The sequence below is a fragment of the Adiantum capillus-veneris genome, chromosome 11 (assembly GCF_014529385.1).
Source record: "Adiantum capillus-veneris isolate H3 chromosome 11, ASM1452938v2, whole genome shotgun sequence".
NCBI classification, from domain to species: Eukaryota; Viridiplantae; Streptophyta; class Polypodiopsida; order Polypodiales; family Pteridaceae; genus Adiantum; species Adiantum capillus-veneris.
Window position 1 is genome coordinate 53,902,000 of NC_140941.1, and position 12,649 is coordinate 53,914,648.

At 39.7% G+C, this 12,649-nt stretch overlaps 1 protein-coding gene across 1 annotated transcript; it reads left to right on the plus strand.

Annotated features, from left to right (window-relative positions):
• The first annotated feature begins 1,744 nt into the window (after window positions 1-1,744).
• On the plus strand, window positions 1,745-11,321 carry LOC147447247 (uncharacterized). The gene is made up of 5 exons (XM_086523595.1): window positions 1,745-1,825; window positions 2,135-2,662; window positions 2,745-3,417; window positions 9,806-10,372; window positions 10,786-11,321. The coding sequence occupies exons 1-5, from the start codon at window positions 1,745-1,747 to the stop codon at window positions 11,319-11,321; spliced, it is 2,385 nt and encodes a 794-aa protein (XP_086379721.1).
• Window positions 11,322-12,649: the final 1,328 nt, after the last annotated feature.

A 12,649-nucleotide genomic window follows, 5' to 3' on the forward strand; every position in this document is an offset into this window, starting at 1 on the left:
CAATTACATAATCCAGCTACAATTGCTCGGAGATGCTACCCTGTTACACTAAAAAGAATTACTCAGCAATGGTCCCAGTCAAAATCCAGAATGATCCCAGTCAATGGTTTCGCAACCTACGCCTTTTGCAGATTCGAGTAAATATGGGATACTCAGATGCACTCTACCTTGATTCTGAGTTAGGTTATTCCATATCTGAAGTTTATAGCAAAATTAATGCGCTAAAGAGCATTGTAGGATCTGATAAGATAGATAATCGTAAGGAGCCTATTTTCAAGTGTCCCAGTGCTAAACGCTCTTTTCCCATTTTCAAATGTAGATGGGGTTGATCATGTATTGGGCAAAACTTTTATCTACTGAACAAAAGTGATTCATGTAGATGGGGATTCATGTATTTTTTTAAATCTAAAATAGAAAGCACTTAAAAAGTGAATATTCTACGAGGGTTATTTTTTAATTTACAAGCATTCAGACCTTCTCTTTGGTTGTCACATTTCTCTTTGCAACCACTGTAGTTTTTTGTGTACAGTAAAATGGAGATTAGTTGTGCCATTCCATTGGCTATTGCAACCAATGGCTTGATATCTTCTAGGATAGCTATAAGTGCATCAGCGGGTGAAGAGGAGATATTGTCATCTCTTCCTACTATTCGCAATGTGCGTGCAGCAAAGAGAGCAGCTCGAAATGTCGAGAGGAATAGTACATCCGTTAATGAACAGGAGATACTTTCATCTCTTCGTATTCGAAATGTGCATGCGGCAAAGAGAGCAGCTCAAAATGTCGAGTGGAATTCAAAGAAGCAAATTATTGAAACCTTGCTAGAGATCAAAGCCTCCTGCAATAGGATGGAGACAATGCAAACCAATGTCTTGGATGTGGTTGAAACTTTAAGCTCTGCATTGGAGATTGAAAGTGGGATACTATGGAAATTGCGAGAAGAGACAAAAGCATCAAACTTGCAGAGACTAGAGAGTGAGGCATACATGAGAGAGAAACTTTTCAAAGTTGAGGATTCTCAAAAGATGATATTGGCATCTATTGAGAATCTTCGAAAAGAAGCTTCGCAGAGTCAACGTGAATCAAAAGGACGAATGCAAGACAATAATCTATGACAAATCGTACCTAGATTGAGAAGTATCGTCAACAAGCTCGGTGCTTTGACAAAGGTTCAAGGTTCAAGACTTTCAGATATCCGAGCTACCTCAAATAAATTAAGTGCTTTGGCTAGATTAGTTCAACCAAAGCAGCATCAAGTTTCTCAACGACCTAATCCTATTAATCCTACTAATGGTAGAAATATGTAATGCTATGTTGTATCTTCATCAAACTGTACTTTTTGATTGAGTCACTATCAATGTGTTGAATGTATTTAGTCCTACTTATGGTAGAAATATGTAATGTTATGTTGTATCTTCATCAAATTGTATTTTTTAATTGAGTCACTATCAATGTGTCAAATGTATGTAGGTTAGAGGATATAATTAGATGTTCCTTTTTATATTGATTGTCTATTATGGATAAGAATGTCCTTTTAGTGACTGATCAAAATTATAGCAAGGATATATATTATTGCACTTGATTTCATAGATGGTATTTGGACCACGTATTATCACCTAGTCATGCACGACGTAGTCAATTGTGTGATGATTCGTGAAAGGCAAGGCGCCAAATAGCACGAGAGAGAACAAGGCATGACCTACAAAGTACTATTGGAACTTTATTGGAGTGCAATGAAAGGCAGATCATGCATGATGTACATGAAGGAAACTCTGAAGACATGAATGTTGGGACAACAATGAACATAGTAGAGGGAAACTATTCTAAAGTAGAAAAGCATTGTTTGTCCATCCGCTTTGAATATCCAACGTCTCTCCTTTTACACCACAAGTCTATGGCACCAGTTCTATCCAAAAAGTGTGTGTTGCACAACTTAGGAAGCTTAGATTTTGTTTGCTCCAAATGTAAGGCAAAGGCATGGAAGGATGAAGGAAAGACTATCCAAATATTTGTGGGTAAATATTGTTGCTCTGATGGAAGAATTCGATTACTTCCTTTGAATGAGCCACCAAATGAATTGAAAGATTTGATGAGCTCCACCACAACAAGAAAAAGGAAGTTCTTATAAAACATTCAGGGATATAATAATGCATTGGCATTTGTGTCTCTTGGTGCCCATATCGATGAGACTATCAATTATGGTGGGAGAGGTATATACACTTTTAAGGTTCATGGCTCTGTCTATCATAGCATTGGTTCTTTAGCGCCTGTTGAAGGACAAAATGAAGTTCCACGCTTTGCACAATTATATTTTTTTGATACTGAACATGAGTTGAGCAACAGATTGCATCATGTTTCAAATTTAGATCGTAGTATTCTAGAGTGTTTACAATTGATGATGCATAGAGTAAATCCCTCTGCAAATGCTTTACGATTTACTGCTTCTTTGTCTGGAGATGCTATTGTACCCAATATAAGGATGGTTATTGCAGAGCATCATTGTGATGGTTGGCAATATCTTGCTCCAAGGGGTTTGGAGGTTGCTGCAATTATGCCAGGACCAGGGGATGATAGAAATATTAGCTTACCGCGACATTGGACAGAATTTTTGACACGGGGACTTGAAAAGAATCTCCAGCATGCATCGAGCTTACATGTCCTTATTGTATGTTTTATGATTTCCAAGTGGAGAGGATGGGTAGCATCTTTATTTACAAACTACCAATAGAAAAAAAATGATTCAAAAGAAATATTATGTCTTTTGCTTACAAATAAGAGATGATACCGTGGAGTGTCTTCTTCGAGGGGGTAGGCTATTACAACAGTATGTCGTGGATGCTTATAGTACTCTAGAGGAGTCACGGCTTTTGTGGATGCGAAATAACCAAAAAACACTTCGTGGTGAAGTGTACCAAGGATTGGTTGACATGGTTGAGGCTAGAGATGGCTTAGAGAGGGCTGAAGGTCAAAATGTTGGCCGTAGAATTGTTTTGCCTTCATCTTTTGTTGGAGTTCCAATATATATGTGCCAACTATTTCAAGATGCAATAGCAATTGCTCGTAGTAGGGGTAAACCGGATCTCTTTATCACATTCACATGTAATCCACGATGGAAGGAAATAGATGATGCAGTACTACATGGACAAAGTGTTGTTGATCGTCCTGATCTGACTATACGAGTGTTTTATCGGAAGTTCCAAGATATGATGCATTTACTTATCAAGCAAGCCGTATTTGGGGAGGTGATTGGACATGTTTCAGTAATTGAGTTTCAGAAGAGAGGTCTTCCTCATGCTCATATATTGTTGATACTTGCATCCGAATATAAACCCATAGATACATTACACTATGACAAGTTGGTTTGTGCAGAGCTCCCTGACAAGAATGTGTTTCCAGAATTATTTGATGTAGTGATTCATTGTAATGTTCATGGGCCATGTGGCCCTCTGAACCCAAGTTCTCCATGTATGGTTGATGGAAATGTTGGAATTAGGGTTGCAGAGAAACGCACACAACTTGGAGAAGACGAAGGAAGCTCAAGGCACACAATAGAGAGTGTATTACTTAGTGTGCAATGGAAAGATGGATAGCCCTAGAGTGATGGGCGTATATATAATGCACGGGGGGAAAAACCTCCTAAAGAGGGAAAAAATGCCCCGGCGGTCCTACTGTGTTCACACACATCACTACCACATGTATATGGTAACAAATCCCCCATGGAGTGATGCGGTGAACGAGAGCTGGCACATGAGTAAAGGGAAGTTTCATGCCCTGACATGATCAGTCCACAGTATTTTCTCTTAAAGAGAAGTCCGAAGTTTTTATGTGCTTCAAACATTTTTTGGCTATGGCTGAAAATGTCTCGAAATGTACTATGGGCACCCTCCGTTCCGATCGAGGGGGGGAGTATATGTCTCATGAATTTAATGCATTTTTGGCTAGTCGTGGGATAAAACACCAATGTACAGTGCCTTATACACCTCAGCAAAATGGTGTTGCTGAGAGGAAAAATAGGTCACTTACGAAAATGGCATAATGTATGGTCAAAAGTCAAGCTTTGCCGCATTCTTTTTGGGTTGAGGCCATCATATGTGCCACTTATGTACTTAACAGGTGTCGTATGAAAGCTTTGCAGTCTATTACTCCATATGAAGCATGGCATGATAGAAAGCCTTCTATTGAGTACATGTGTGTTTTTGACTGTTTGGCATATGCTTTGGTGCCACAAGTGCAGTGCAGAAAATTGGATGATAAGGCTGTCAAATGTATTTTTGTTGGTTATAGTGCTAAAAGCAAAGGTTACAGGTTGTATCATCCGCAAACAAAACGCATTCTGATTTCACGGGATGTAGTGTTTGTGGAAGATTCTGTTCAGCCTTTGCTGTCATGCACTAGAGACAATAATGTAAGCTCACAGGACATTTATGACACTTTGTTGCCTCTTTTCAGTGGTTGAAATACGAATGTAAGTTCCAATGAGGCAAATGTACAGCCTATGGGGGTTTCTGAAAATGTTACAAATCAGCCTATTACTGATGCAGATGTACATGATGTACTTGATGAGGAAAGGGCTGAAAATGAGGAGGCTAGAGGTATGCCAAAATGGCTGGTGCACACTTTGCGTGACAGTAAATTGGATGCACCTTTGTCTAGTCATACTTGTTCAGGCTCTCACCATGCATCTTATGCATCAGATTGTTATGCTTTGGCTGTGTCTAGTTTACATGATGTTGAGGAGCCTCTGTCTTTTGATGAAGCATAGAACTCAAAAAATTGGATGGCTACCATGCAATCAGAATATGATGCACTTATAGAAAATGATACATGGACTTTATGTGATTTGCCTCCTGGCAAAAAGGCCATTGGTACGAAGTGGGTTTACAAGTCGAAATGCAAGCCGGATGGTGAGATCGATCGCCATAAGGCTCGACTTGTTGCAAAGGGTTATGCACAACAAAAAGCATAGATTATGAAGAGAATTTTGCTACCACTTGTCGTATGACTACTGTGCGTTTTCTATGTGCATTGGCAGCTCATTTTGGTTGGGATGTACATCAATCAGACATTGTTACTGCTTTCTTGAATGGTTATATATTTGAGGAAGTTTATGTAACGTAGCCTCGCGGTTTTGTCATAAAAGGACAAGAGGACAAAGTGTACAAATGTAAAAAGGCTTTGTATGGGTTGAAGCAATCTCCTCATACTTGGTATGAGAAAGCTGACACTCATTTGGTTAAACGAGGCGTGAGGGTGATGTACTTCTCATTGTGGTTCTTTATGTCGATGATTTGCTCATCACTGGACCAAATGAGAGACATCTTGCTGAATTTAGGGCTGATTAGAATGCTACTTTCAAGATGAAAGATTTGGGGTTGTTGCATCATTATTTGGGCATACAGTTTAAGCAGTGTGATGGTGGTATTGCCTTGTGTTAGGAAAGTTACATAGAGACATTCCTATGTAAGTTTGGACTTGAGGATTGCAAACCTATTGCCACTTCCATGGAAACAGGTTTGAAGTTGAGTCTACATGATGCTTGCGATCCTGCTGATGTCACTCTTTACCAAACTGCTGTTGGTTGCCTCATTTATGTATGCAACATGAGGCCAGATATTCAGTTTGTAGTCTCACAAGTCAGCAAATTCATGCATAGCCCAGGGTCTAAGTATTGGTAGGCTGTCAAGACAATTTTCCGCTACCCTAGTGGCACTTTACATCTTGGCTTGTTTTATCCCTAGGGGGGATCATTGCCGCCACACTTACATGCTTTTTCGGACTCAGAGTCGGTTGGTTGTTTTGACATGCGAGTGTCCACAAGTGGTTTTTGTTTCATGCTTGGCAGTTCATGTATATCATGGTTGAGCAAGAAGCAACCTACTGTGGCCACTTCGAGTTGTGAGGCTGAGTACAGGGCAGTCTTCACAGCAACAGTTGAGTGTGTATGGCTCAGATGCCTTATGGCTGATTTGGGTGTTGGACAGGACACTGCCAACACTATCTACACTGACAGTCAGAGCGCATTGGCAGTTGCGAGGAGCCCAATTTTTCATGCTCGCACAAAGCACATTGAGGTGCATTACCACTATGTCAGGGAGAGTCTCTCAGTAGGAGAGATCAGCTTGGCTTATGTGCCAACACAGGACAACCTTGCAGATCTTTTCACAAAGGCATTGTCTCGTGAGAAGCTTGAAGCTTTCAGCAAAGCTTTGGGCTTACTCCCCTTCACTATGCACAAGCTGCAACCTGCATGTGGCCCGAACTGAACCATCCTTTGGAAACTTAGAACGTTGCATCTTACCCAAAATACAACCTTCACAAACATGTTTGACAGGTGCTTCAAGAGGTGGCAAAGAAACAACCATATCAAATTTCTGTAAACGCAGCAAACTAGCAAAATTCAGATGACCAAAACGTGCATGCCAAAGTTTTGCATCTGAAATAGCCCTTGAATCTGCAACAACATTTGCAAAATTTTGTCCACACTTGTCATACAAAGTGAGCTTATACAGCCCACGGCACAAAAGGCCAGATGCAAAAATTTCATCACCAAAACTGACATCATGAATTGTACATCTGTCATCCACAAATTTGACTACAAGTCCAACTCTAGCAAGTGCGGATACAGACAAGAGATTCTTCTTGATCCCAGGTACATAAGTGCATCAACAAGTGTGAAAGAACTGCCATTAGCAGCAGTAAGCACAATCTTTCCAACTCCCTGAACTGGATAAGAGGCATTGTTGGCACAAGTGACTGAATTCCCATGAGGGACAGACTCGAGAGAGGTAAACAATTCACGATGTGAGGTAATGTGCTTTGTAGCACCACTATCAAAATACCACACATGTGAATCTGCAGGAACTCACAAGCATGTATCATGGACAGCAGGATTGTAAGTGCACTCTGTGCTAAAAGCCCATTCTGCATCAACATCAGCATTACAGTCTCCTTTCACAGAAGACTCAACAATGGCTACATTTGTAGTGGAACCAGCATTTGCAGTGGAACCACCCTCTTTCTTCTTAGCCTCTTTGGCCTTCAACTTAGGACACGACTTGACCAAATGATCATTAGCTTTACAATCATGGCAACGCATCTTATTTTTGCCCTTATCACTAGAATTTCCAGACGAATTTCTGCCAGCAAAAGCCCCAGGGCAATCACTTATCAAAAGACCCCTAAATCACGTGCGTTCAAGAGGTAATTAATAATATCCCAATATACATACTATACTTACACTGTGAGCCTATTTAAAAAACCCCTAGCCCCCTCTATATGTATACATTTTTATACATTTTGGTCTTTTAATAATCCTCTCCCGTTAACTCACGTGATATCATACACATTCTAAAAAGTGACCGCCCCGGGGCAGAAGCATTAGGAATAGAATTTTTGCCACTCGCAGCAGAACCATAAGAAGTGGTTGCATTACTGTTACTACCCTTTCTTTGAGAAGCAATAAAAGCCTATTCAACTGCACGCTGCCTAGTCCTGTTTTTTCTAGAAAGTGACTCTTTCAACAGCAATGTGCATAATGTATCAAACTTGACAACTTCAGGATTTCCTTGGGTCATCAGTCTCCAAGTACTAGCAAAATTCTGGTAGGAATCTGGTAAGGCATCAAGAACAGTCTGCACAAGGGAACTGTCTAAAATGACTTCACCTCCAGAAATAAATTGCTCATTGATATCCTTGACACTAGCAAGGAAAGTGTCCATATCATCTTCCTCATGCATAATCTTCGACTCCAGCTCTTTACGTAACAAAGCAATTTTAGCCTCATTGCGGCTTGCATAAAGACCTACTAGAATATCCCAAGCCTGTTTTGCAGATTTTGCAGAATGGATGTGAGGAACAATGGTGCGCTTCACAGAAAATGCAATCAATGCATAAGCATGTGCATCCTTTACATCCCAACGAGCTTGTTCTGCCGTAGGCAAAACAACTCTAATGGCAGCGATCCTTGCAGCAAGACCTACAGCATCCTCAAGATCGCCTACATCCTCAGAACCAAGTTGTACATCAATGCCCTGCACAATGTTCCAGACGCCCTTTGACACAAGAACATGTTGCATCATATAAGCCCACATAGGGTAGTTGTCCCCATCCAACCCGTCCTCGGCAGCAAACATCTTGAACACATCTATGTTGTTGTTGTCAGCCATGGTAAATGTTGCACCTGATGTGAAAACTGCCCGAAAATAGGAGAAACAGAGCGCGAACAACACGTGCTATACCGTAGAAGACTATAAGGCACCTGTTATGCAAAAAACGGCACTGATAGAAATTCTGCACAAAATGACAAAATAGCCTGTGCAGTACTGCCTCTATTGGAAACGAAGGCCGAAATGAGCCCAAATCAAAAATCTGAGCAAACCAACCTCTTCAAGATTTCTCAAAATATTTGTCGACGTATGAACGCTCGCCAAAGCTCACTGAAATCGGAGAAAGTGCCTGTGTACTGGAGCAGCAGGCGACTGAGCCCGGGAGGACGCAACCTGCTCTGATACCAATTGTTGGAATTAGGGTTGCAGAGAAATGCACACAGCTTGGAGAAGACAAAGGAAGCTCAAGGCCACAATAGAGAGTGTATTACTTAGTATGCAATGGAAAGATGGATAGCCCTAGAGTGATGGGCATATTATTATGCACGGGGGAAAAAACCTCCTCAAGAGGGGGAAAATGCCCCGGCAGTCCTAGTGTGTTCACACACATCACTACCACATGTATATGGTAATAGGAAAGAAGTAGATTCAAGTTTCCACGAACATTTTCTACGTCTACAAATGTAAATGAGAGTGGATATGTTGTGTATATGAGACGAGATGATGGAAGGTTTGTTCCATCTAAAAATTACAATTTAGATAATCGTTGGGTTGTACCTTATAGCCCTCTCTTATCACTAAGGTACCAAGCCCATATTAATGTGGAGATCTGCTCAACTGTCACTGCCGTGAAATATCTTTATAAGTATGTCTACGAGGGAGATGATCGAGCCACTATTGTTCTTCAAGATATTGAAGGAGCGACTAATGAGATCAGCAGTTATCTCAATGCACGTTATGTTTCTGTATCTGAGGCTATATGGAGAATATTTGGCTTCAACATGCATAGTGAAAGGCCAGCTATTCAACGATTGCAAGTACACCTTCCATTGAAAAATATGGTTACATTTCAAGATGGTGATGATGTATCACATTTGCTGGATAATGAGAAAAAAAAAAAAACTACCTTGACAGAATGGTTTGTTGCAAATCAAAACTATCCAGAAGCAAATAGCTTCACATATACCGACTTTCCAAATGGTTGGGTATGGAATAAAAGTCGAAAGGCATGGTCTCCACGACAACAGGGTGTTTCTATTGGAAGAATGTGCAATATTATCCCTACTGCTGGTGAGGTTTATTACCTACAAATGCTTCTCAATATTTTCAAGGGATGTAAGTCTTTTGAAGACTTGCGGATGTATGATGGTCACATTTATGATACATACAAGGAGGCATGTATAGCTAGAGGATTATTGCAAGATGATGAAGAATAGTCACTTTGCGTCTAAGAGGCATCTTTTTTTCAAAATGGAATGCACTTGAGACAATTGTTTGCAATCATATTAGTCTTTTGTGAGCCACTTCATCCGGCTTCTCTTTGGGACAGGTTTTGTACCGAATTTTGTGAGGACTATGTTTATGCCCTGAGGATGCGTATTTCAGATGCAAGCTGCGATTTGATGTGGCAAAAAATCAATCTTTGCTTCATATAGAATTCTTTTTGCAACAAAGGCTTTGCGATTATATGTTGCCTGCAATAGATTCAACAATGGTATCCTTAAGTGAAAATGGTGTTATGGCTGAAGAAACAATGTTCAACGTTGATGAACAATGTAGTATAGCAGATTGTATGGAGACTTCGTTAAATGAGGATCAGCGAGATGCTTGCCACCAAGTGCTACACGCTGTTGACACACATTCAGGGAAGGTATTTTTCCTAGATGGTCCTGGTGGCTCAGGAAAAACTTACTTATATAATGCACTTCTTTTACGAGTGCGAGGAAGTTGTAGAGTTGCTCTTGCATATGCATCCTCGAGTATTGCAGCTTTGCTTTTGAGTAATGAAAGAACTACTCATTCTAGGTTTAAGATACCTTTGGAGCTTCACTCTGAAGCAACTTGCAATATAAAGGTAAATAGTCAACTTGCAGAACTTCTAAGGAATGCAGCTTTACTTATATGGGATGAAGCTTCCATGACACATCGCTATGCATTTGAAGCAATGGACAGAACTTTAAGAGATATTATGCAGCGAGATACTTTCTTTGGTGGAAAAGTCATTTTGCTTGGAGGTGACTTTCGACAAATACTACCTGTTGTACCAAAAGGTAGTCGTACAAACATTGTAAATGCTTCATTGTGTCATTCTCACATATGGAAATATACGAAGATATTGAGGCCTACCATAAATATGCGTATACGTGATTGCGGTTCAAATTCACTTCAACAAAGTTTTCCCGTTGGGTGCTTGATATTTGCAATGGGGTTATGGATTATGGAGGAGACTTAGACGGAGTCAAAATACCTTCACACATGATGCTTCTAGGAAATAGTTTGGCAGATCTTCTAAGCTTTATGTATGGAGATTTGTGTCATGTGCAAGATCATGCAACTTTTTTCAGAGATCGAGAAATACTTGCTCCGCGGAATAAAGAGGTGGATTTAATTAATGACTATGCATTGCAAAGAATGCATGGGGATTGCAAAGAGTATCTGAGTGCAGATTCAATTTGTATGTCAGAGGAAAACACACATTTGTACACAATTGAATATCTTAATATCCTTACTCTTGGTGGTGGTTTTCCACCTCATGCTTTAGACTTGAAAGAAAATGCTCCTATCATGTTGCTGCGAAATTTGGATCCAAGATGTGGATTATGCAACGGAACCAGATTGATATGTAAGAAATTTCATCATAAGGTAATTGAGGCAGAGATAGTTACAGGATCGAATATTGGAGAGAGAGTTTTTCTTCCAAGGATTGATTTTATTATTGGAAACCATCAGGGGCTTCCATTTCAAATGAAGCGTCGTCAATTTCCAATCAGGCTTGCTTTTGGGATGACTATAAACAAAGCACAAGGGAAAACACTTGGAATTCTTGGTCTATATGTTGCATCATCGATCTTCTCTCATGGTCAGTTGTATGTTGCAATGTCACGTGTACGAAGTGCAACTTCTATGAGGATTGTTGTCAATACTGAAAACACTCAAGCAGAGTGTTACTACACTCCAAACATTGTATTCAAGGAAGTATTACAACTAGCGAGCTCATAACAATAAGTTCAAATTGACATTGTGACTCTCACTTAAAGTCAAACACACATGATGTTAAATTTTATTCATATCTCTTAGATCAAAGTATTGCCAACATATGGATCCTCGACGCAGCGCCTCCTATGTAGTGGGTCACATCACTGAATTCATTCGAGGTATTTATATCTTTTTTGAATTAGTTTATTAAATTGACCTATTATTTTCTTGAGAAGATTGGCTTATACACTGACTTACTTTGTTGAAGGATCCACCGCAATGGAGGGGAAGAGTTCCTGCTATGTTTTTGGTGATCTTATTTGATACAACTCATATTATATTGTAAGAGTTTTTATTTTCTATATGTTATATTGGTAGTTTTAAGCTTTTATTGCTCTATATAATTCATGGATGCCTTTGCAGAGATCACTCCCATCGAGGTTTTATCATCGTAGGTGTTTATGAAATGCTATACTTAGGTAGAGATATGTCTATGGAAGTTCTTGGATACTGCCATGTTGCCTTTTCTTCAGACCACGAGCATCGTCAAATTCAAGTTAATATTTGGTTTGTGAGTGACGAGAGGCCAGTCAATGCACAACAAGTGGGGGTTGTTGGAGACCCCACTACACCATATCGATTGAGGATATTTACTCAAGTTGAAACACCACCCCGTATCTTGCAAAATGTACACAACTTAGGTCCTTGGACTTATAGAATCCCTAATGTGGTCTCTCGAAGGCTACACTTTGAATAATTGTTTTGTATTGTCTCTTTGTGAAGTTGTGAAATTTCAAAGTTTTTTGAACTGCTTTCATTTCTCTCTCTCTCTCTCTCTCTCTCTCTCTCTCTCTCTCTCTCTCTCTCTCTCTCTCTCTCTCTCTCTCTCAAATCCTCTTAAACTTCCAAATTTGTGCTGTTAGAGCAGATAAAGAATAGCACGATATATCATGGTTTCGTACACCCTCAATGATGTACCTACTTATATTAGAGGTATGTAAATATAAAATCTTATCTTTGTTATTTACTTTTACCATGAATGAGAACTTTGTGGCCTTTATTTTGTATGTTTACATGTGTTACATTTTTTCTAGATCCTCCATTGTGGAGGGGTCCTGCACATGCTGAGGATATTGTTCGTATTATCGAGGATTTTGAGATCCTTTGGTGCGTATAGCTTGAACTTGAATCCATATGACATTAAATGTGTTGTTACTTTTTATGTCTGAATGGTTGGTTGTTATTTTCATTGCAAGCTTCAATATTATTGCAGACAATCTGTCTTGGCATTATATGAAGCACGATATTTTAGAAGTGTTGTAGGTTAATATCACATAGAGTTTGATATAGAT